This window comes from Aquarana catesbeiana, linkage group LG10 (assembly GCF_042186555.1).
Source record: "Aquarana catesbeiana isolate 2022-GZ linkage group LG10, ASM4218655v1, whole genome shotgun sequence".
NCBI classification, from domain to species: domain Eukaryota; kingdom Metazoa; phylum Chordata; class Amphibia; order Anura; family Ranidae; genus Aquarana; species Aquarana catesbeiana.
The window spans coordinates 19,152,703-19,178,143 of NC_133333.1; the positions used below are offsets into that span (position 1 = coordinate 19,152,703).

Here is a 25,441-nt window from a genome sequence, read left to right on the forward strand (position 1 = left end):
AGAATGCTGCCATCTAAGCCGTGCACCAAGCCATGCCCCGAGTGACTATCTTATTCCTCCTCAATCTTGATGATGCTAGCTTCCAACAATATTTTTGGTTTAGGGCACCACCACCACTGCCTAAAGCCCAATTTTTAAGCCCCTGTTTAACAGGGGCATGTAATTACAATTTTTGATCAAATATTTCACAGCAGGGCCCGTTCCTGCGCCCAACCAGGGTATCTGTGAGGGGTTACAGTGTTGTGGCACCACCACCACCAAAGGCCCAATTTTTATGCCCTTGTTTAACAGGGGCATGTAATTACAATTTTTGATCAAATATTTCACAGCAGGGCCCGTTTCTGCGCCCAACAAGAGTATCTGTGAGGGGGTTACAGTGTTGTGGCACCACCACCACCAAAGGCCCAATTTTTCTGCCCCTGTTTAACAGGGGCATGTGTAACGACACGAAAGGGGTTAAAGTCGTTTAGGACATTCCATACCCAAACACAAAGGCAGCTACAAATAATTCTTCCCCAAATACGAGACAAGGCTCTGTCTTGAGGTTCAAGCAGGAAAATCAGACTCTTTATTTTAGCACATGTTATACAGATCCCACTTCAAAACATTTCCCCCCACCCTTGGAAGGCAGGGTGGGTTAAACTGTCCAATGACAATGGACACACAGGTCAGGGGTGTTTAACTTCTCATCAGTAAACAGTCTTAGCAGGGGGGCTGCTGGAGGAATCCCCCATTCCTCTTTCCTCACAGCAAGACACTTAGACATCCCATAATAGTTAAGGCAGACAGCCACAATAGACAATATAACACAACATAATGAGACAGCACACATTATATATACATATATACAGCATTGAGTCTGACAAGCACAGATCATAGTGGAGTTCTCGTTCACCCTTTGCCCCTATTAGTGACTCCCGTCACAATGGCATATCCAGGGTACCCAGAGTCTGTGTGTTTTGGGGGACATGGACCTGAATCTAAAGTAATGCCACCTCAAGGGTCCCCAGGCATACAGCTCACAATGAGCACTGTTCCCCCAAATGCCAGGGCCCATAATCAGTAGCCAAGAGGCTAGCATTCAGTCCCCTCCAAAAGCCTCTGTCCCAGCTAGGTCTGTCACAGCATGTAATTACAATTTTTGATCAAATATTTCACAGCAGGACCCATTCCTGCACCCAACAAGAGTATCTGTGAGGGGTTACAGTGTTGTGGCACCACCACCACCACCAAACGCCCAATTTTTTTGCCCCTGTTTAACAGGGGCATGTAATTACAATTTTTGATATAATATTTAACCGCAGTGCCGCTTCCTGCACCCACCAAGAGTAACTGTGAGGGCTTACAGTGTCGTGGCACCACCGTCACCAAAGGCCCAAATTTTTCTGCCTCTGTTTAACAGGGGCATGTAATTACAATTTTTGAAATAATATTTAACAGCAATATCAGGGCCAAACTACAGTGTTCTCTGCCCAGCACCAACAGCAGTATCTGTGGAGTTGCAAAGAACTTCCCAAGCTGAGGCGCTGGTCACCGGACAGAGGGTCCAAGACCTCTGCCCCACACCTGTGGCAGTTCCAAAGGCTCATGGTGAGAAGGTGGCAATCACTTCCCAGTGGATTTCAGAGATGCAGGGAGAAGAAGCAGCCATTTTCCCTCCCCAACAAGGGTTTGTGCACCTGGGAGGCAATACCAGGGAGTTCAAACAGCAGACGGTGCCCCAGAATGATGACATCAACCCAGCTGAAGCGCTGGCAACTGGGCAGAGTGCTACCAACCTCTGCCCAGCATCGGCAACAACTACAGAGTTCCAGGGAGCTGGGGCAGTTACCCCCACAACAGTTAGCCAGAGCAGATGGTGTGGGGTTTCCAGCAGAAGGGCTGGCAACAGGGCAGAGTGCTGCTGGCCTCTGCCCTCAACTAACAGAGGAGGAATTTCCTGTAAGGGTGGATGGGGCTTCAGTCCTCACCTGTATACCCCAGGGATGCTGGGCAGTCAGCCCAGATCCCCAACAGCATGATGGAGTGAGCTCAGTCACCCTGTCTTCTCTCCAGCGGCTGAAAGGACTCCAGGGAGAAGGGCCAGTCCAGGCCTCTTCCCTAGCGGCTGGCATGTTCTCTGAGAGAGGCATAGGTTGGCTGGGTGAGTAATACTCTGTTTGGAACAATTTGTTTGGGGTACTGTGTGGATACCAGCATTAGAGGACTGGAACTACTGACTAACTTTGGAGTCAAGCCGTCTGGGGGTCTCCTCCTGTGTCAGTCTCCTGCCAAAAGGGGAGAAATGTGACAGACCTAGCCGGGACAGAGGCTTTTGGAGGGGACTGAATGCCAGCCTTTTGCCTACTGATTATGGGCCCTGGCATTTGGGGGAACGGTGCTCGTTGTGAGCTGTATGCCTGGGGACCCTTAAGATGGCGTTACTTTAGATTCAGGTTCATGTCCCCCAAGACACAGACTCTGGGGACCCTGGATATGCCATTGTGACGGGAGTCACTAATAGGGGCACAAGGTGAATGGGAACCCCACTATGATCTGTGCTAGTCAGACTCAATGCTGTATATATGTATATATAATGTGTGCTGTCTCATTATGTTGCGTACTACTTGCTGTGATGGTTGGGGTGTGACTGTATTCTATTGTCTATTGTGGCTGTCTACTTCAACTATTATGGGATGTGTATGTATCTTGCTGTGAGGAAAGAGGGAGGGGAGATTCCTCCAGCAGCCCCCCTGTTAAGACTGTTTACTGAGGAGAAGTTAAACACACCTGACCTGTGTGTCCATTGTCATTGGACAGTTTAACCTGACCTGTTTTCCAAGGGTGGGGGGAAGTGTTTTGAAGTGGAATCTGTATAACATGTGTTTGAATAAAGATTCTTTCCTGCTTGAACCTCAAGACAGAGCCTTGTTTTGTACTTGGGGGAGAATTATTTGTATGGGTTCCTTGTTCGGCTGATGGAAGTGTTTGGTAGCTGCTTTTGTGTTTGGGTATGGAATGTCCTAAACGACTTTAACCCCTTTCATACTCGGGGTGTTGTTACAGTCATTAAAGACAAACCTACTTTCATAGAATTGTTTATGGACATATGTTTGCCACCCTTAATAACACCCACTAGTAATACACATCTCTTAAAAGTATATATATCTGAAGATTATTGTAAAATCTTAAAGGTAGCTAATTCTCAACACACTTTCTCTAGTCTGTGAACATATTCTGGGCGTATTGCCAGACTGTCTATGATTATCTTTCTAGTTCTCATGTTCAGTATCATCTTTTCTATGATAACAGGGACCAATCCTATTTAATTTGTTTATAAAGGACCTAGAGGATGGGATAAACAGTTCAATCTCTGTATTTGCAGGTGATACTAAGCTAAGCAGGGCAATATCTTCTCAGCAGGATGTGGAAACCTTGCAAAAAGATCTGAACATATTAAAGGGGTGGGCAGCTATATGGCAAATGAGGTTCAATGTAGAAAAATGTCAAAATGCATTTGGGTGCAAAAATATGAATGCAAGCTATACACTGGGGGGAGAACCTCTGGGGGAATCTAGGATGGTAAAGGTCCTGGGGGTCCTAGTAGATGATAGGCTCAGCAATGGCATGCAATGCCAAGCTGCTGCTAACAAAGCAAACAGAATATTGGCATGCATTAAAAGGGGAATCAACTCCAGAGATAAAACAATAATTCTCCCACTCTACAAAATCTGGTCCAGCCGCACCTAGAGTATGCTGTCCAGTTCTGGGCACCAGTCCTCAGGAAGGATGTACTGGGAATGGAGCGAGTAAAAACAAGGGCAACAAAGCTAATAAAGGGTCTGGAGGTTCTTAGTTATGAGGAAAGGTTGCGAGCACTGAACTTATTCTCTCTGAAGAAGAGACGCTTGAGAGGGGATATGATCTCAATATACAAATACCGTACTGGTGACCCCACAATAGGAATAAAACTTTTTCGCAGAAGAGAGTTTAACAAGACTCATGGCCACTCATTAAAATTAGAAGAAAAGAGATTTAGACTTAAACTACGTAGAGGGTTCTTAACTGTAATAGGGCGTACACACGGTCGGACTTTGTTCGGACATTCCGACAACAAAATCCTAGGATTTTTTCCGACGGATGTTGGCTCAAACTTATTTTGTCTACACACGGTCGCACAAAGTTGTCGGAATTTCCGATCGCCAACCACGCGGTCACGTACACCACGTATGACGAGACTAGAAAAGGCTGGTTCAGAACCAAGCGCGGCACCCTTTGGGCTCCTTTTGCTAATCTCGTGTTAGTAAAAGTTTGGTGAGAGACGATTCGCGCTTTTTCAGACTCGTGGTTTTCAGATCGTTTTCTGCCGTTCAGTTTGTGCTTGTGGGTTTGTATCTGCTCTTCAGTGCGTGCAAGCAAGTTCCGCGTGACTTAGTCATTCTATTCTTGTTCGTTCGTTACTGTTTTTCAGTTCGCTCTTCATAGGCCTTGCTGTTCTTCAGTGCGTTCTGTTACTTCGTTCTGAGCAGCAGACCGTTTTCTAGCCATGTTTTGTATGCGTACTCCTCGTAGAGTTTGTGCTGTCCGGGGGCGTGGTGTTGGGGTCCTGACCTTGACACAAGTCCAGTCCATGAACAGGGTGGGGAGGAGTTCATGGACCAAGAATTGGTTGCTTCAGCGTGACCAGTTCTCTCATATGCCTTTGCTCCATGAGATCCGTGAGAATAATCCTGAGGATTTCAGGAACTTTCTCAGGATGACGGACCCCGTGTTTCACCGTTTGTTGGCTTCGCTGACCCCCTATATCAGCAGGCAGGATACCTGCATAAGGCAAGCCATCACTCCGGAGCAGAGGTTGGTCGCTACCCTGCGGTATTTGGCCACAGGGCGAAGTCTGCAGGACATGAAGTTCTCGACAGGCATCTCCCCCCAGGCTCTGGGGATCATTATCCCAGAGACCTGTTCTGGCATCATACAGGTCCTACAGAAGGAGTATATGAAGGTAAGATTTTTATCCTTTAATATCACATTTTATTGTATTGAATGTTTGATAATATATTGTATTTCTTTCCTCATTCCCTAATTACCATGATTGTAATATGATGTGAATGTCCCCTTTGTTCTCATGCATGCTGGATTTTTATGTAATTATTATTTTAGGTCCTTCATACATATTTGCCCTTCACTAACCTCCCCAGCATGGTGTCTCCTGGCCCTATATTCACCTCATGTAGTCACTTAACAATGTATTTTTTCTGCTCCATTATAGTGCTTTACCCCAAACACCCCCTAAAATGTTTGGAAATGTTATTTTTTATTTAAATTCAGGCAGAGTGCCAGAGGTTTTTTTTTTGTGGTGTCCCCAAATAATTTTTAGTAACCCTCCCTCCCCCAACTGCTAAGTCAGCTGATACCAATTCTCTATCTATCCTCAATCATCTATCTGCTGGCTTTGCCAAACCCATACACACTATACCCACCTCTTTAGTGCTCAGATGTATGGATGGATTCCCCAAAGCATGTAGTGCAAGGGCCTGCCTGTATACTGCCTTGTATCCTATTATTATCTTGATAGGTAATAGTAGAATGTCCAAATGTCCTCAAATGTGTACAATGTGTATTTATATCTTTGTATTATGACACTTCTTACCTGTCCAGTGGTCTGCCAATAGTGTAACTAAGGAGGGTCTGTTCAAAGTAATACCCATTATTTAGGCATTCATCTCTCAATGAAGTGAAGAGGGTTACCTGTCCAAGATTTCCACACACCCCCTATAATGTTAGAAATGGCCCATGAGAGGGGGGGAGGGGGAATATGATAGGTGTACCTTATACTTTGGCCTTGTTAAATTCCCCTTAGTAAATGCTATCTGGAGGTTGCCCCATAATGTTTGTGTATAATCTGGTTGCCATGTTTCTGAGTAAAAATAGTAATGTTTATTGTTTTTCCTCAACAGTTTCCTTCCACGCCACAGGAATGGCAGACTGTGGCCTCCCACTTTGCCGGGCGGTGGGACTTTCCTAACTGCGGAGGGGCAATTGATAAACTGAACCATATTATACTGGCGTGCTGTGTTCTCCATAACTTTTTAAGGAAACATTCGGTCAACTATGCTGGATTAGTTGGGCCTGATTCCAGAATCCTACATCAAACCACACTGACGGCGCTTGAAAGTGGCCGTCCTGGCTTGCCCCCCCTGAGTGCCCGTGATGTCCGGTTACGCTACCTGGAGTTCTTTGCGGGTAGGGGGGCTATCAATATGCCAGACAATCTGTGAAGCCTTTTTATAATAAAAAAAAAAAAAAAGAAATTCTTGGTGGACATTTACTGCTTGTGTTTGTTTTAGCTGACCCTGACAGAAATGTGTTGAGTCCAGAAAATGTTGTGATTGTGTAACCTTATACAAAGCACTGTTGGCTGTTATTTCCTAAATGCAAAAACACATTTCACTACAAGTGCACTTGCAACTGCACTGAAACTGCACTTGTAGTGCAAAGAGGATTTGCCCTTAGGAAATAACCCCCATTTTTGCAGAAAACAGCAATTACATCACCCCAAAATTGTTGTATTGTAGTGTTGAGACAATAATCCATACATTCTTGAGTAAGTAACTTTTTTATACCTGCACAATCACATGTGCATTTACCAAAGGTTTTTAAAACAAACCAACATGTTTGTTGTATAACAATTTTTGCAGTAGCATTATCAAAAATCGAAATGTCCATTTCAGATAAAACAGGCCTGTGTAAAACCAACAAGAAAGCCAAAAAACTTGACATCACATTAGGTAAAACCTGAAGGCTATATCAGACATCAGTATTTAGGAACTGGGTTTGATATAGCGTTCAGATGGGGGGAAATCACCCCTGGAAAAGCCAAATTTGTAAGATGCACACCAATTTACGAATGTCAACATGTGCTATCTGCCATCAGGGGGGATCAAGGGACGTGTTTTGGGGGAGCAAGCCCTTCTTCAACGCTACTTTATAATTGAGGAAGGGGTTGCACCCCCAAAACGCGTCCATTGATCTCCCGTGATGGCAGATAGCACATGTTGACACACTGTGTGCATCCTCCAAATTTGGCTTTGCAAAACATTGCAAAAAGTTTTAAAAGATTGGACCACAATCCAAAAAGTGATTTTGTGGGGTTTTAAATTCGCCCCAAAACATCAATGATGTTATTATTTTTTTTAATAACAGCATTGATTTTTTGCTGTATGTTTTGCAGTTCTACATTACACCCCATGATCTCCCCGATCAGGATCTGGGCACTTTCTGATGTGAAACGTTCTGGATCCACAACCTCACGATCACCTAAAAAGAGAGAAAGAAAACAAAAACAGGTATCAAAAATCTGCCACCATCCATCTCTTTTACCTGAGCCTGTGGTCGCAGACAATCACCTCTTGTGGTGCCAATCTCCACCACATTTTCTTATTCCTCCTGCTCTTCTTGTGTTGGTGTTAGTTCCCCTTCTTCCAGAGGTGGGGAGTCTGTGGTCTCCTCGGATGAGGGGTGTCCTCCGAGTCTTTTCTCCCCTATGTAAAACAAAAATGGTATAATTAGCACACAGATATTTGATGGCAGAACTAGAAATAGGAAACATTGCTTGGAAGTGGGGTACAATTGTCTATTTTAGCCGAGTTCAAAGATGTATTTTTTTTATTGGCCTTTGTCAAGCTGCAATACTTTACCTGTTTAGTACAAGCTTCACAGATGGAGACCCCCCTATAGTATACACTGGAGCACCTGTGTGGCCCCCTAATAAAAATGGTGTTCTTGTGTCCCACACTAGTGTTCCAGTGTCCAGATGTAAAAACAGCTGCTCAGTGTCCTCTCCTTACACAGAATCTAGTTGGCATTTCATTCTAGTAACAAACCCATCTACACAAACAACTATTTGGCATCCAAGTAGGCCCAAAAAAAATGTGGGAAAATGCATATGGCCTAAACAATGTTGTTTTAGAGGCCGAAAGAAAAATGTTTGATACGAACAAATAATGGGCCCATGAACATTAAAGTTGCCCTTTTAAACGTTACAATTAATAAAAGCATATGGAGCAGAACGAACGTAATAAAGACAGAAAGAATAGGAACACAGCACAACTACTTACTTTTTTGCAGCACTCCCCGGATCTTTCGGTAATGCTCTGGCTCTCTCAATTTCAGGTCCGACCACCGCTTCCTGAGCTGATCTTTCGATCGTCGTACCCCGAAATTCTTGTGCAGACTTTTGATCACTTTCGCCATGATCTTGGCCTTTCGGATATTGGGGTTGGGGTAAGGCCCATACTTTCCGTCATAGTCGGACTTCTTCATGATGTCGACCATCTCCAACATCTCCCCAAAGGACATATTTGTGGCCTAAAAACGTCTCCTTCTGGATCGGGACGTGTCCGGCTTTCCTCCTCCTCCTCCACGTTCCTGCAATTAGCACGCACCTGCTGTGACTCCACCATGTGCTCTTCCCCCACTGCGCCGAACGAAAAGGGGCGGGGAATAGACTAGAAAGAACGTCAGGGGCGGGCGGAGTTACACGCATGCGCAGTGTGTATAAAGCGTAACACGCGTGCGTATTACGTACGATCTGTGAGCGGAGGAAGGAGCATTGGACACGCCGATCGTAAGAACGAAGGTAAGAGACAAACTTGTGCCTATACTGCTTCTACATTGAAGCCTATATTGTAACAAGATTAGGAGAGTTTTGTCTGACATTAGGCTTTGTCTTGTGTTGTGTCTTGCAGTGAACATGGATATGCTAATGAAAGATAATGACTTAATGTAAGTATTCCTAGATATGTTAAGGGAGCTGCCCTGTCTGTGGGAGATTAAACACCCCCATTACAAGAACCAAGCAAAGAGGAAGGCAGCACTGGTGCAATTGTGTGAAATTGTGAAGCAGGTGATCCCCACGGCAGACATCACCTATTTAAAGAATTTAATTGGTGGCCTGAGGAGTACATATCTAAGGGAGCGCAAGAAAGTCCTGGATTCACAGAGATCCGGAGCAGCAGATGACATCTATGTCCCCAGGATGTTGTACTATGACAGGCTGCATTTTCTGGCAGGCCAGACTGAACCCAGGCCATCCCTCTCCAGTCTTCCTTCCACGCTTCCTTCCCCCCCGGCTGAGGCTTCTGACGCCCAACCTGGGCCTTCCAGGCCACATGTGGAGGAGCCCAGATTGAGCCAGGTATAGCATTCCTCTAAATATTTCTGCTTGTCCAATCAATGATGTTAACTAGATGTTAGTTGGGAGTACTAATTTAGGATTGTGATTGATGAAGCAAAAACTAAAACCATGTCCCTTTTTCATACACAGGGAAGTCTCAGCCAGGAGGTGGCCGGGCCGAGCCTGCTGACTGATCTGCAGGTCCCTCCACCCCCCCTGAAAAGAGAAAGTGGCAGTAGGAGGAGTGCCCTAGAGGAGGCTACCAGAGGACTCTTTTGGAGGGCTACAGAGGTCCTGGGAGCACGACAGACCGTGGAGGAGGACATTGCTGCTGTCATTGCCTATAAAATGCAGAGGATGGAGGAGGGCCAGCAAGTCATGTGTGAGGCGCTCATATTGGAGGCTCTTAACAAAGGTATGAGGGGCCAAATGACAGCTCAGACACACCTTTGCGATGGTCCTCCTCCTCCACCTGCAGGTCCTCCTCCTCGTCCTCCCTCTCCTCCAGGTCCTCCCAGTCCTCCTCCTCCTCCAGGTCCTTCTCCTCCTCCTGCCACATCTCCAACTGCACAGCCACAGCCTGGAAGGAAGCGTGAAAGGAAGACCAGAAAGTGAGGACCCTGGATCCAGTCTGGTCGGCCAAAAAATACAGCCTCTTGTGGTACCACAGCCTGGGGACACAGATGTCATCTGCTGCTATCCGGATCTCTGCGAATTCTGGATCAGACTGCCCTCCCTTACATATGGACTCCTCAGGCCACCAATTTTGATGTTCAAGAATTGATGTCTGCCGTGGGGGTCTCAGGCTTCACTAATTTCTCATGTTGATCCAGTGTTGCCTTCCTCTTTGGTTCTGATCCCTTAATAAAGGATTTTTGTTTTGAATTATACTCTCCTATGTGTTTTACTTCAAAAATGACAGTTGGTTTGTGAGGATTCAGGTACATTTCAAATATACAATGTGAAATGAACAAGGGACACCAACACCAAACAATCTCCTTGAGATTAAATAATAAAAGATATCAATGGTGTTGGGGTAACTTGACACACAAAACACACACAAAAATATTCTGGAGGAAAAATAAAAATAACATTGAACAAAGATGAGCCTTGGAAAAAATCCAAACATTAAAGAAAAAAAAGGCTTAAAATCCCCCAAAAAATTAAATAAAAAAAAAAAATTCTGTCAGATGTGACAACTAATAACAATATATTCAGGGAATCCCAATAACAAAACAAAAATAAAAGTTTGTGAGAAGTGTGTGTGAATATGAGCAGCAAAACTACTTAATTCTTGTCTCATTATAAAGAAGAAGAGAGTGCGCTGTATTAAACCATTTTTAACATTGCAGCGTGACGAAAGTGCTGTATCCATTGTGAACGCTAATTTTACCAGACCGAGCTGTTCCGTCTTGGAATTTCTTCTGAGCATGCGTGGCACTTTGTGCGTCGGAACAGGCCACACACGGTCGGAATTGACGCGATCGGATTTTGTTGTCAGAAAATTTTATCTCCTGCTCTCCAACTTTGTGTGTCGGAAAATCAGATGGAAAATGTCCGATGGAGCCCACACACGGTCGGAATTTCCGACAACACGCTCCGATCGGACATTTTCCATCGGAAAATCCGACCGTGTGTACGGGGCATAAGAGCGGCAAGGATGTGGAATTCCTTTCCACAATCGGTGGTCTCAGCGGGGAGCATCAATAACTTCAAGAAACTATTAGATAAGCACCTGAATGACCGCAACATACAGGGATATACAATGTAATACTGACACATAATCACACACATAGGTTGGACTTGATGGGCTTGTGTCTTTTTTCAACCTCACCTACTATGTAACTATATAACTATGTAACATTGTTGCCACACATGAAACTGTCAGCACAAAGCAAATTTTAAAGTGTAAGTTCCCCTTTACAGAAATATCTGTAAGCTGAACTTACACAGGACCCCCCCCCCATCCCGCTAATCTGTTGCACGGCGATCTCCCGTTCTGAACCCCAGTATAGCCACCTCAGGGGTCCGGGGCTTAGAAATCCCCTCAGCATTCATGCTGACAGGACGGGATACGCAGGTTCTGATTGGTCTGCGCAGACCAATTAGAATGCTCTGAAACGTCCCTTCTGATAGGGGTACGTTATGGAGATTCAGCTGCAGGGATTTCTAAGCCCTGGACCCCTGAAGCGACTATACCAGGGCTTAGAACGGGAGATCACCACAATCCAGGTCAGCGGAATTGGGGGGGGGGGGGGGGTGAGGACGCAGTCCTGTGTAAGTTCACCTTACAGATTTTTCTGTAAAGGTGAACTTAACTTAGAGTAAGTCTTTAAAGGGTAAGCCACAGTAAAGCAGAAAGTAAGTATATAATTAGGGACAGTCTTTACTGACCCTTACAGTTACAATGCAATTTAAGGCAAGAAGGGCCCTGCTCATGAAAGCTTATAATCTAAAGGGATGGGGATGTGATACAAAATGTACTAACTGTGTGGGGATGAGTTTTTTCAAGAAAATAATGCAGCGTACACACGGTCGGACTTTTTGACCGAACTGGTCCGACGGACCGAGTCCAGCGGACAATCCGATTGTGTGTGGGCTTCATCGGACCTTCAGCAGACTTTTCCAGTTGAAAATCTGACGGACTTTAGATTTGGAACACGCTTCAAATCTTTACGTCGTAACTCCGCCGGACCCAGAAATCCGCTCGTCTGTATGCTAGTCCAACGGACAAAAACCAACGCTAGGGCAGCTATTGGCTATTGGCTATCAACATCCTTATTTTAGTCCGATGTACGTCATCACGTACGAATCCGTCGGACTTTGGTGTGATCGTGTGTAGGTAAGTCCGTTCATTAAAAAGTCAGTCGGAAGTCTGTCAAAAGTCCGTTAAAAGTCCATCGGAAAGTCCGTCGGACCAGTCCGGTCGAAAAGTCCACCCGTGTGTACGCAGCTTAAGATCCAGTTGCTACAGTATCTGAGCAGAGCCACTGTTAAAAATCATGGGGCCCCGTGCAGCCTACCTGACAGCCCCCCTCCCCCCATGAAAATATTAAAATGATATCTTTACTAATAATACATGAAAATCATTATTAGTGGACACAAATATTCTGTCATACATAAAAAAAACATAAATTCTGTCTGGAATCCAAAATTCTCCAAAACAATATTGCACATATTCCCCCAACTCCCAGTTCAAATCCCCCTCCCAGCACTAATCTTTGCCCCCAACCCCAGCTCAAATCCCATCCCAATTCCCTTCCTAGCACAAATTCCTCACCCAAAAAAACAAAAAAAATCAACCCATTAGCACATATCCTCTTTCTTCCCAAACTTTCTATCCTAGCACAAATCTTCTCCTCCAAATCCCCCATGTCAGCACAAATCCCTCCTATTAGCCCATATTCCTTCACCCCCTCCTGGCACAAAATCCCCCCCATCTCCTCTCCAATTTTATTTCTCCAATCCCCTTCCTAGGACAAATTCCCACAAATCCTCCCTCCTAGCATATGCCCCTCTTCCTTCCTCCCTACCCAAATCCCCCACCCCTCTCCTAGCACAAACGTTCCCCCCTCCTGGCTTAAACCCCCCCAACCCTCCTCCTAGCACAAACACCCCCCCTCATTCTTCCTTCTAGCACATATCCCCCTTCCCCAAATCTCCATTACACTTCCCAGCACAGATATTCACCCATCTCCCTCTCCCAACTTACAGGGGGAAGCCAGTGCAAAGCCAGGAGGTGATGCCCTGTGTTGTGCTTTTGCCTCGTGTCAGAAGAGTACTCGTCTATACATTACATGAGACAGGCTCGCTCTTAGATAGCATTGGACTGTACACACACACACCACCCCTATTTCCTCCAAGGGCTGCTCATCTCCCGGCAGCAGAAAATAAGGATAGGGGGAGGTGTGTGTCTGTGTATAGCATACCTTTCAACTGTCCCGGATTCACCGAGACTGTCCCGGAATTTGATGTAAGTCCCGGCATCCCAGCGAATCAAAGCAACGTCCAAGAGTGGAGCCCAATGCCGGGACAAGTCACGGTTCTTGGCTCCATTGACTTCCCTGACAGGGGTGCACTGGCGCAGGCACCAGCAGGAATTTTTTTCAGCCGGCACTGCTCACTTCTTCCTGCCAGAGGCGGCACCTTCATAAGCCTGTGATCAATCAGGAATGTCGGTGCCTTCCTGTGACGGGACTCTGCGACCCAGGGGTGTACTGACCACATCAGACACTGGGCCAATAGGTAGAGTGTAGTGGCAGCTGGTATGGGGAGCGGGACAGTGAATGCCACAGGTGTGGGCAGGACGACCACATCCGGCTCAAGGATGGCGCGGGCAAGGTGAGCAGCGAGGGCAGCAGGGAATGAATGGCCCTGGAGGGAGAAGAGCTCTGAGGACCTCCAAGGACCGGAGAACAGGCTGACCGAAGCGGGAGAAGGAGTGGGAGGTGTAGGCAGCCAGGGACAGCTGTATCTCACAGCAAACAGATCCTCTGGAAGGAGCAGAGAACCTCCGTAACCTCCTGTCCTCACCCAGCTACAAGAAAGGGCCCTGCCCACTGCTAGCATGGAAGGTACTGTACCAGGCATCACACACATCTTCCCACAGACAGGTTTTGTTTAACCATTCCACTTAAGCCCCTCACACTGGCAAGAGTTTGGCCACACACATTTTGCCGATACGCGTGCCGCAAGTCATCCCTTACCTCAAGTGTCTCTTATGCCGCGTACACACGAGCGGACTTTACGGCAGACTTTTCGACGTACTTTACGACGGACTTTCTGAATGAACGGACTTGCCTACACACAATCCACCAAAGTCCGTCGAACTTGTACGTGATGACGTATGACCGGACTAAAACAAGGAAGTTCATAGCCAGTAGCCAATAGCTGCCCTAGCGTGGCTTTATGTCCGTCGAACTAGCATACAGACGGCTGACTTTTCGACCGGACTCGATTTCGACGGATTAATTTAAAACATGTTTCAAATCTAAGTCCATCCAACTTTTGAGAAAACAAAGTCCGCTGGAGCCCACACACGATCGAATTGTCCGTCCGCCGGGCAAAGTTTGCCATAAAGTCCACTCGTGTGTACGCGGCATTATTCAAAAGTTCAAAAGTTGGGAGGTATAATACAGTCAAATGCAATCTAAGAGTGATCCTGTCTCATGTACTGTATAGATGAGCGCTCTTCTGATACGAGGCGAGAACACAACACAGCACATCTCCTCCTGGCTGTTTATTCTCTGCCTCTTCTTCTCTCAGTGCTCCAGCCTCCCGTCTCCTTGTCCCGGTGCTAAGTGCAGGCTGGGGTGGTCGGGGGAAGGCGCTCAGCGGGCGTCGGCCAGACACAACATCCAAGGGAGGCCTGGGGGGCAGAACTAAAATCTGGCACAGCCCAACCCAGCACCCCCCTAAATTCGGCCATGTGTGTCTCTCACCCATCAGCTGAAAGCCGGCGGGAGGGAGAGCGGGAGAAACCGTCTTTCAAATGCTGCAGAGAGCCACACAGGGCATTGTTCTGTCATCGTTCCATTCTCTGCTCCACTGATCCTCCTGCTGTCCCCCCCCCGTGTACCCGGGCCCCCTACAGGAGGTACCCCCCTATCAGCGGCCCTATATATGAGGTACAAAACATCTCCCTCTATGTCATGGAGAAGAGGAGATGTAAAGGTGTTCTGTAGTCCCAATCTGGAATGACAACAGTGCTCCTCCATTATTTCATTGTGGTGAGTAAACCTGTAGTACACCTTAGGTTTATTAACCACTTGCTGCCCGCCCACCGTCATATGACGGCGGGACGGTGCAGCTGTTATCCTGTGTCGCCGTCACATGACGTGATGGCCTTCCAGGCCCCCCAGGGGGCGCGCACGTGCCCGCTGCGTCTCTCGGGTGCTGGTGTGCATGCCCGGTGGCTGCGATGTCCTCCGGGCACCCGCGATTGCCCGGTAACTAAGCAGGACCGTGGACCTGGGTGGGAGGAGACCGATGGTGTGTTCCTTGTACAGAGGAACACCGAACGGTCTACTCCTCTTGTGAGTCCCCTCCCCCCACAGTTAGAATCACTCCTTAGGAACATAATTAACCCCAGTGTGTGAGCTATGCACGGACAACCACATATGGTAATTTTCATACACGTTTGATAACACCTTACATATTGCAGTTTCATGATGCAAATGTGTCTTGTCCTAGTATATTGACCTCAGACATCACTCAGCCCCTACCTTCCCATGTGACAGTGTTGGTGCTTGGTGATTGGCCCAGTGCTGTCACATAGAGGTGGGCAGAGAGTCCTGAACCTTGTGTAAGCTCCAACTAGAATTAACTTCAAGCTTACACAGGACCAGAGGAGGACTTGGTCGTTGAGCGTTTCCTAGGCAGAACAAATGATATACACTATGGGGTTGATTTACTAAAGGCAAATAGACTGTGCACTTTGTAAAGTGCAGTTGCCCTCAGCAAGTGCAGTTGCTCCAGAACTTAGTAAATGAGGTAAAGATTCCCTTTGCAAAGAATACCCAATCACATGCAAGGAAAATAAAAAAAATTAAAGTTATGCTTACCGGTAACGTCTTTTCCAGTAGTCTTTCAGGACAGCCACCTTGAGAGGATAGACGAGCACTTACCACTTAGGGTGGGACAACAGCTTGAAATACCTTTCGCCCAAAGGATTGCTCACTTGCTGATACCAGATCCACTCTGTAGTGTTTCACAAATTTGGTGAAACTGGACCATACGGCTGCCTTGCAAATCTGCTCTGGCGTTGCTCCTGCTCTTTCCGCCTCTGAAGCTGCCATAGCTCTGGTAGTGCGTGCTTTAATTCCAAACGGGGGCTTCTCTACCCGCTAGCCTGTAGGCCTGACTAATAGCTATTCTGAGCCATCTGGCAATAGTGCATCTAGATGCCTTCTGTCCCTTTCTTGCTCCGCAAAAAGAAATAAAGAGAGTGTCTGACTTTCTAAAACACTTCGTCAGCTCTAAATAACGTAGGATACATTTCCTGAAGTCTAAAGTATGAAACCTAAACTCCCTTTCACTTTCACAGGGATTAGGACAAAAAGTTGGCAAAATTACCTCCTGGCTTCTATGGTATTTCGAAGCCACCTTCGGTAAAAAAGCCGGGTCAGTCTTAAAAACGACTCTATCCGAAAACACAGCACAAAAGGGGGGTCTAATTGAAAGAGCCTCTATTTCACTGACCCTCCTGGCTGTGGTTACAGCCACCAAAAAAACAGCCTTATACGTTAGGTCCTTTAGAGTACACTCCTCTAAAGGCTCGAACGGGGGTTCTGTCAAAACCTGTAAGACCAGGGAAAGGTCCCACTTAGGGAAGGAAGGACCCTGCACTGGTCTCTGTCTTGAAAGGGCTCTGAAAAACCTGACCACCCAGGAGTTGGTGACCAGGGATTTCTCTAGGTACATGCTAAGCGCTGACACTTGGCTTTTAAGGGTACTGATGGCTAACCCCTTATCAGCCCCGCATTGCAGAAACTCCAGGACAGCTATAGGGCTCTGCACTTTAAAAGAGTTTTCTTGGCACCAAGCTCTAAAGCGCCCCCAAACCTTTTGGTAGATTCTTGCTTCTTAGAATCTCTTCTTCAGAAGCCAGGCGGCTAAGTTCCAGCGGCCTACCTGGGGACAGAGAACTGGGCCCTGCGATAGGAGATCCTTTCTGGTCGGAAGGAGCCAGGGAGGTTCCGCTGCAAACCGACCGAGGATCGAGAACCAAGCTCTCTTGGGCCAGTAGGGAGCCACTAAAATTAGCGTGGTGTTTTCTACCTGGAATTTTCTTAGAACTGCTGGTAGAAGCACCAGAGGTGGGAAGGCATAGCAAACTCTGAAGTGCCAGCTTTGTGCCAGGGAATTTACCCCTAGCGCGTTCTCCCATCTGCTAAGAGAGAAGAAATATGGGGTCTTTGTATTGCTTCTTGAGGCAAATAGGTCTACTTCTGGGAGGCCCCACCTCTTGACTATGAGGTCGAAAACCTCCTGATTGAGTACCCAGTCGGCCTCTCTCAGCTGTGTCCGGCTGAAAAAATAGGCCACTATATTTTCCTCTCCCTTCAGGAACACTGCTGAAAGGGACAGCCCATTGGCTTCCACCCAGCCGAGGATCTCTGTGGCTAGGCTTAACAGAACCCAGCTTCTCATGCCACCTTGCTTGTTTATATAAGCAATGACCGAACAGTTGTCGGACCATACCTGGATATGTTGTCCCAGAAGGTCTTCTCTGAAAGCTCTGAGTGCCAATCCCACTGCTTTTAGTTCCTTTTAGTTCCTTTTGAGCTTCTCCTTTTTCCATGTTCCCTGCACCAACCGAGGTCCCAGATGTGCCCCCAGCCTCTGCCACTTGCGTCCGTAGTAATTACTCTGGATACTGGAATGATCCACAGGCGCCCTTGTGACAGATTTATCTGCTTCCTCCACCACCAGAGGGACCTTTTGATCCGAAGAGGGATTGAAAGCAGGGTGTCTAAAGGCTCCTGGCTGTGGTCCCACACCTTTAGAATCAGTGCCTGCAGGGGATGGAAGTGAAGGCCTGCCCACTGGACTGCCAGAATAGCAGAAGTTAGTAGGCCTAGGGTTGACATGGCCACCCATATTGATACCTGCTGATTGCTCTGAAGGCACGCTACTGCTTGGTCTAGCTTCAGAATTTTCTCTGGTGGGAGAAAAACTCTCAGCTGAGTAGAATCCAGCAGGTATCCTAGATAGGAAATCTGTTGAGCGGGAATAAGGCTGGATTTTTCCAGATTTAGAAGCCATCCTATCCCTTTCAGGGTTGTGTTTGTTATTTCCAGATCCCTGATTAGTTGCTCTGAGGATGGTGCGAAGAGAAGTAGATCGTCTAGGTTTGCAATAATTGATACCCCCCTGATTCGCAAAAAAGCTATGGCCTCTGCAATGACCTTCGTAAATACTCGGGGTGTCGAGGATAGGCCAAATGGCAGCACCTGAAACTGCAGATAAATAGTTTCGTCTTCTACCTTTACTGCCAGGCGCAGGAACTTTTGAAAGGCCTCCGCGATGGGGATGTGGAGGTAAGCATCTTTCAAATCCAGTGACACCATGTAACAGTTCTGGGGTAGTAACGCCCTGACTGTGAATATGGATTCCATCAGGAATCTTTTGTAAATAATCACTTTGTTCAGAGGTTTCAGGTTTAGAATTAACCTGTAACTCCCCGAGGGCTTTCTCACAACGAACACGTGTGAATAAAAGCCTGTCCCTTCTTCTTCTTTTGGAACTCTGCACACTACATTCTATTGTTCTAGTTCCTTTAATGCCCCTAGGAGGGCTTCTGCTTATGCCGTACACCTGGGGAGAAGCGTTATGAAGCTTCAACGTGGAGGGGGCTCTGTAAATTCTAGACAGTACCCCCTTCGTATGATCCCAAGGATGAATTGGTTGGGGGAGATTACTTCCCATTGTGGAAGGAAGGCTCCCAATCTTCCCCCGACTGTGATCCCTGAGTCACTGGGTCTTACTGGGCTGCTCAGGAGGGTGAAAAATCGCTCCTCCTTTGCCCTTACCCCTTTGGCTCCAAGTTTTTTTCTCCTGTGTCTTGGGAGGCCTTTTTTTTGTGGATGAAACCCCCTCTTGAGTTGATTCGGGGGTTTTGGTTTCACTGGGAACGCCTTCTTTTTATCGGCGGTACGGTCTAACACTGTCTCTAGACCTGGGCCAAAGAGCAGATCACCGGTCAGCGGAATGCCACAAAGTTTAATTTTTGAGGCATTGTCGCCTGGCCATGTTTTGAGCCAGAGGGCTCTTCTGGCTGAGTTGGCAAGTGCAGCAGTCCTGGCTGACATGCGCACTGACTCAGCCGAAGCATCTGCTATATATGCTACGCCTCTTAGAATTGTTGGAAAGGACGACAAAATAGTCTCCTTTGCCGTACCTGCCTCTATATGAGCCTGGATTTGTGTAAGCCAGTGCTCGAGGTTTCGGGCCACCACCGTGACTGCCATCTCTGGTTTCAGGTCTTTTTTAACATGGAATCAATTCTCTAGTCCATGGTATCTGTCAGAGCTCCAAGATCCTCGAAGGCCAGATCTGTGTGTCTGGACACTTGCGAGAATGCTGCGTCCAATCTGGGGTTCTTGTTCCAGATTGAGGCAGGATCGTCCGAAAAAGGGAAGCCATTCTTTTTTGACCATATCTATTAGGACCTCATGAACAGGAAATACTTTTCTTTTCTGTTCCTTTAAGCCCCTATACATCTGGTCATGGAGAGATAGGGTTTTTTTGTCCTCCTGGATACTCAGGGTGGTGTAGATAGCCCCTAGGATATCCTCTACCTCATCAAGGGACAACTTATACCTTGAGGGCCTTCTGCACTCCCCGTTCCTACTCTCCCCCTCTGATTCATCCTGAGAACCGGAGGTAGTACTGTCTGGTTCCTCCCTAGCTTCCTCTCTGGAAGTGCCTGCCACTCCTTCTGCTGAAGTAGTGGCCCCAGGATGGGAAGATGCAGAGTCCTGTGCCAAAAGCGGGGTTGTATTCTGCGATGCAGGTGAGGGTTTAAGGGGAACCTGTAACCCTTCAAACAGGGTTTTAAAAGATTGGAAAGTTGAGGATAATTCCTTGACTGATGCTGCTAACCCTGACTCCTGTTCAGATGCTTTTTCATTAACTAATGCATCAATACAGTCCCTACATAGGACCTTTTTCCAAGCCTCCCCTAGAGGAGGCACATTTTCTCTTAGAGCTATGTGGGGTTTTTTTCTCAGAAGATTTCTGAAAAACATGTAAAAAACTAAGACCAATCAATATCCCCACCAAACCTCACACAGAAATACAACCATGGGGAGAGTCAAGTTCCTCCTCAAAAATGAGGGACCTGGTCTCCCCCCCCCTGCCCACCTAGAGGGGTTCCTCCCCCCCCCTACAGGAACCATAAGGGGGGAGGGAGAGCCTAGGTAGAGGGGGAACCCTTCCCCAGGGTACCCTTACTTTAGGCTGGCTGGAGATGGCATCGCTGAGCGCCGTCTGAGCATCCGCTTCTGACATGCTGGTGGGCGGCCTGTGGAGTCTTCACACTGCCTGTGCAGTGAAAAAACTCCTATCCAGCCTGTGCCCGGCCCTCTATCGGCGCCACACGACCCGGAACCGGAAGCCGCAGGGTCAAAGGCCGTTCCCCCCCCACCGAAAATTACGTCACCCGCTGTCCGGCCCACTCGGCTCCACTGCGGCCTGTACGCTGTACAGGGGGGACAGAGATGCCTCCTGCAAACAGCCCTGTAGCTGTGAAAGAGGGCCCCCCCAGACTTCCACCAGTGCTCGGCGAAGTGGGGGAGGCAGACGATATGCGGCTGGTAAGTAGCCTGCCGTTGCCCCAGAGAACCCCTGTCTCCTGGTTAGGGACTTTCTTAGAAATACAGCCCCCAGTCTCCCTGACTGCCTAGGCCTGGCTTCTAAAATAGTGTCTCCCCACCGGGGGAAACACAAATAACTGAGGCTGGCAGGGGGAGGTATAAATTTATGGGGGCTGGCGCAGTGTTTCCCAGGAAGAGGAGGAGCCAAGGTCTCTCAAAGTGGCTGTCCTGAAAGACAGGGAAGGAAAACTGCATTTTTACTTGCACTTGATTGGATGATGAAAGTCAGCAGAGCTTCTGCTCATTTACCGAGCTCTGGAGCAAGTGCTCCTGCAGAGTGCAACTGCCCTTTGCAAAGTGCACAGTCTATTTGCCTTTAGTAAATTAACCCCAGTATTATCAAAAGTATTGGGATGCCTGCCTTTACACGCACATGAATTTAAATGGCATCCCAGTCTAAGTCCGTAGGGTTCAATATTCAGTTTGCCCACCCTTTGCAGCTATAACAGCTTTAACTCTTCTGAGAAGGCCGTCCACAAGGTTTAGGAGTTTGTCTATGGGAATTTTTGGTCAGGTGCTGATGTTGGATGAGAAGGCCTGGCTTGCAGTCTCTGCTTGAATTCATCCCAAAGGTGTTCTATCGGGTTGAGGTCAGGACTCTGTGCAGGCCGGGCAAGTTCCTCCACCCCAAACTCGCTCATCCATGTCTTCATTGACCTTGCTTTGTGCACTGGTCCAAATCATTTGGTGGAGGTGGGATTATGGTGTGGGGTTGTTTTTCAGGAGTAGGGCTTGGCCCCTTAGTTCCAATGAAAAGAACTCTTAAGATATCAGCATACCAAGATATTTTGAACAATTTTTGGGGATGGCCCCTTCCTGTTTCAACATGGCTACTCACCAGTGCACAAAGCAAGGTCCATAAAGACATGGATGAGCAAGTTTGGGGTGGAGGAACTTGACTGGCCTGCACAGAGTCCTGACCTCAACCCAATAGAACACCTTTGAGATGAATTAGAGCGGGGACTGTGAGCCAGGCCTTCTCGTCTAACGTCTGTGCCTGACCTCACAAATTTGCTTCTGGAAGAATGGTCAAACATTCCCATAGACACACTTGTGGACAGCCTTCCCAGAAGAGTTGAAGCTGTTATAGCTGCAAAGGGTGGGCCAACTCAATATTGAACCCTACGGACTAAGACTGGGATGTCATTAAAGTTCATGTGCGTGTAAAGGCAGAAGTCCCAATACTTTTGACAATATAGTGTGTATTCAACTCATCTCTAGCTGTTACAGCCTTCACTCCTTCTAGGAAGATTTTCCACACAATTTTGGAGTCAGGTACTGATGTTGGATGGGAAGACCTGGCTCACTATCAATGTTCCAACTCATTCCAAAGCTATTCAATAGTGATGAGGTCAGGGCTCTGTGCAGAACACACCAAACCCATCAAATCATGTCTTTATGGAGCTGGGTGCAGTGGTGTATTTTGGTTTTGTGCTGCCCTAGGCAAGACTGAAATTGGGTGCCCCCCCATCTAAATTTGTCTAACCCCAGCTGCAGTATACCGTTCTTGCCTCAGGGTCTGATGTGGAAGCTGCAGCCATTCACAAAGAACAGCTGTGGCTTCCTCATCAGACTCTGAGACATGGTTCATCCAAGTGCCACAATTGTGGTTAATGGAGCAGAGGATGGGGTCAGCGGGACATAGGACGGGGTCAGCAGGTCAGAGAATGAGGAGGCACTGATGAAGCTGCACTGATATGCGGCACTGATAGGCTACACAGGGGAAATGAATGTTGAGTAGCTGTGATTGGTCACAACTGGTCATGTGGTAAAGAGCCACTGTGATTGGCTGTTTTTCCCTGACATGTGCTCAGCTGTGTCCAAAGCAGCGGGCGCGCGCGGTTCTGTGAGGGCATCAATGGACGCCAGTGGGGGGCCGCTCATAAGGGGCACAGGGGCACCGCCCCCCTAATCCAAGCGCCCGAGCCCTAATCTCCATGCAGGGTGCCGGACGCATGGATTTCAATGGGTTTTTTTTTAAGCACATGATTAGAGCCTGAGGCTCTAATTAGCTTCTAAATGGGTGGGCTCGGGCCACAGAGCACTGCACCCTGAGCCCACCCACTTGTGTGACATTGACAAATTAATATTCACTAATGTCTTACTGCTTTTTCTCCCGTCCGGGAGTCCTAAGACCCAATTGGCCGGCAGGGGGGAGCGACCACTGGGACTCGGGAGGAGATGCAGGGGGGAAGCCGCCTAAGCCGCAACCTGGTAAGTGTGGGGCTGGTGGGTGACGGTGAGTGAAGCGGCGATCGAACGATCAAAAGAAGGAGGGTGGAGGGATTGACTGGGTAAGGTTTGTTTGCCGCACCCCCCCCCAAAAGAAATTGAGCACCAGCTGCCACTTTTGGATGCCCTCCAGAACTGGACAACTGCACTGTGGCTGTCATTTGGCTATAGCGTGGTCACCTAGGGGGGGCGGCGCCGCCCCCCTAAAAAAAGCCGCTCGGGGCAAGCGCTGTGTTTGTCCCACAGCAGATACGCCCCTGTCTGGGTGTATAGACTTACTATAGGCATGGTCCACTGTTGTCACCATCAACAAACCCACCCTGAGAAATGCCATGCAGCCATCGTTGGAGTGTATATAGATGGGAAGACTGCAGGAGATCAGCAACACAGATATAACAAATGTTCAAATAATGAAGTAAAAAACATTTTATTATAATTAAAGTCAATTGTATATGATACAACAAAACTGATGTCTTTCATCTTAGGGTTACATCTATTTTAATGAAAGTCAGGAGTTAAATGTCACTTGTGTTAAAATTCTCTTCCTGCAGGAACAGTGGCGTCTCCAGCTTTCAAATTTAGGGGGGGCACATGGGGGGACAGGGACAAAAGTAGGGGGGCAACTATAAAATGCAATTATATATATCCTGGGGCCCTTTACTACGACCCCACAACGGGCCCTTTCACATGTTCTGCAGTGAGCTCCCTTCCTACTGTATTGGGGTCCCCCAGGGTGGCAGAAAACAAGAGATATATGTCACCAGCATATCAAGAAAATATAAGGATCCAAAGCAGTGGGAGAACTGTTGGGGTTGCAAAGGTTGTCTTGCCTCCGGGCTCTGGTGTTCTGCCACTGTGGGGTTTCCCAGCCTCCTCTTGCTGTCCTGCCCCTGCTATTGACTGCTCTGGTCTGGCATCTCTTGGAATTTACAGGCTGGTCCTCCTGTCCTAAGGACGGGAGAAATCAGTCTGTTTTTTCAGTAACTGAAAGTCCTGGTGGAGTCCTTCCTGCAACTCCCTGGCTCGAGCAGATCAGGCGGCCGTGGTTGTGTGAACGCTCGCATTATGCAGTGTCAGCGAGCAGGGGAGGGGGGAGGAATCACCCGCAGGAGCTGACTGGGGACTCTCTCCCTCTTAGACATTGATTTTTTGTAAAAAAAAAAAAAAATTTTTTTTTTGGGGGGGGGGGGGGGGGGGGGGCACATGGTGGGGCACAGCATAATGTTGGGGGGGTCAGGGCCCCCTCTGGCCCCCCCTAGGGTTGCCATTGTGCAGGAAGCATCTCTTCTACTGAAAAGTTTCGAGGATGCGGTACTAAATCTCTGTGTGATGCTCAAACTGTTTCCTCTACTATGAATTATATGACTGTTGTAAATGACTTTACTTGTGAACACACCATCAATCCCAGCACTACTACTCCGAGAAATGGGGGAAACGGCATTACTGCTCCGAGCAATGGGGAAGTCATTTTCCTGCTCTTTTCCACACTCACCGCCATCCTTATCCTCCACCAGTTTAATTTGGATCCCTAAACATCTCGGGACGCCTGCTTGTGAAAACAGGAACGGCCATTGGAGGATGAATTCAGGGGAACAATAAATGTATATTGCTAGGACTGAAAGTTCAAAGTCAAACTGGCATTAAATATCTTGTTCATGTATGACATGTTCTGTATGAGTGTAACACTTCCATGTATCACAGTATTCCCCCCTCCTGACAATGCATATAATTGCCTTTTTTTTTCCGGAAGGATACGCCATATTTGTTCAGGAATGTTTAACTTTAAGCAGAAATCTTGACCTTTAAAATACTTACATATTCACATGCTTGTGCTTTCCTATAGTTGTTATTACAATAAATATTAAGATTTGCAGACTAGCCACTAGAGGGAACTCTGTAGTCAATCTGGCCCTAACCACTTGAAGACCGGGCTTTTTCTGGAACTTTTTGTTCACAAGTTCGAATTTGTATTGTTTGCTAGAAAATTACTTAGAACCTACAAACATTATTTATATAGATTTTTTTATCAGAGACCCTAGAGAATAATATGGCTATCATTGCAATGTTTTATGTCACCCCCACGCAGCGGTCTTTCAAACGCAATGTTTTGGGAAAAAAATACACTTTTTTTAAATTTAAAATAATGTTAGCCCGATTTTTTTATATAATGTGAAAGATGATGTTATGCCGAATAAATAGATACCTAACATGTCATGCTTTAAAATTGTGCACGCTCGTGGAATGGCGACAAACTACGGTACTTGTTATATAGAAAAGAACTTCTGCTATTCAAATATACCTTATACTGTGAGATATTATTAAAGTGACCAAAGAACAGCTGCTACCATTCAATAAATGAATTCACACTCATAAATAATAAATATACAAAATATTGGTGAGCTTATTCAATGTAAAACTGTAAAGCATTAATACTTGGTACTTGAAAATCTCTACAGGCGACACTTTCACATTTTTTACAGGTTACCAGTTTAGAGTTACAGAGGAGGTTGAGTGCTAGAATTATTGTTCTTGCTCTAATGATCGTGGTGATACCTCACATGTGTGGTTTGAACAACATTTACATATGTGGGCTTGATTTACTCTTTATTTTTACACTGTCCCTTTAATTTAATTTAATTTTTTATCACATTTATTTCAGGTGTTAAGGACTGTAAAC

The 25,441-nt window shown here is 47.0% G+C and overlaps 1 protein-coding gene across 1 annotated transcript in view; it reads left to right on the plus strand.

Moving 5' to 3' along the window:
* LOC141110421 (uncharacterized) overlaps positions 1-24,424 on the plus strand; it is a 366,841-nt gene extending 342,417 nt beyond the window's left edge. Inside the window, exon 9 of the mRNA XM_073601766.1 lies at positions 24,040-24,424. Within this exon, the coding sequence (XP_073457867.1) occupies positions 24,040-24,296 (257 nt within the window). The 3' untranslated portion in view covers positions 24,297-24,424. The remainder of the gene's footprint in view (positions 1-24,039) is intronic.
* Positions 24,425-25,441: the final 1,017 nt, after the last annotated feature.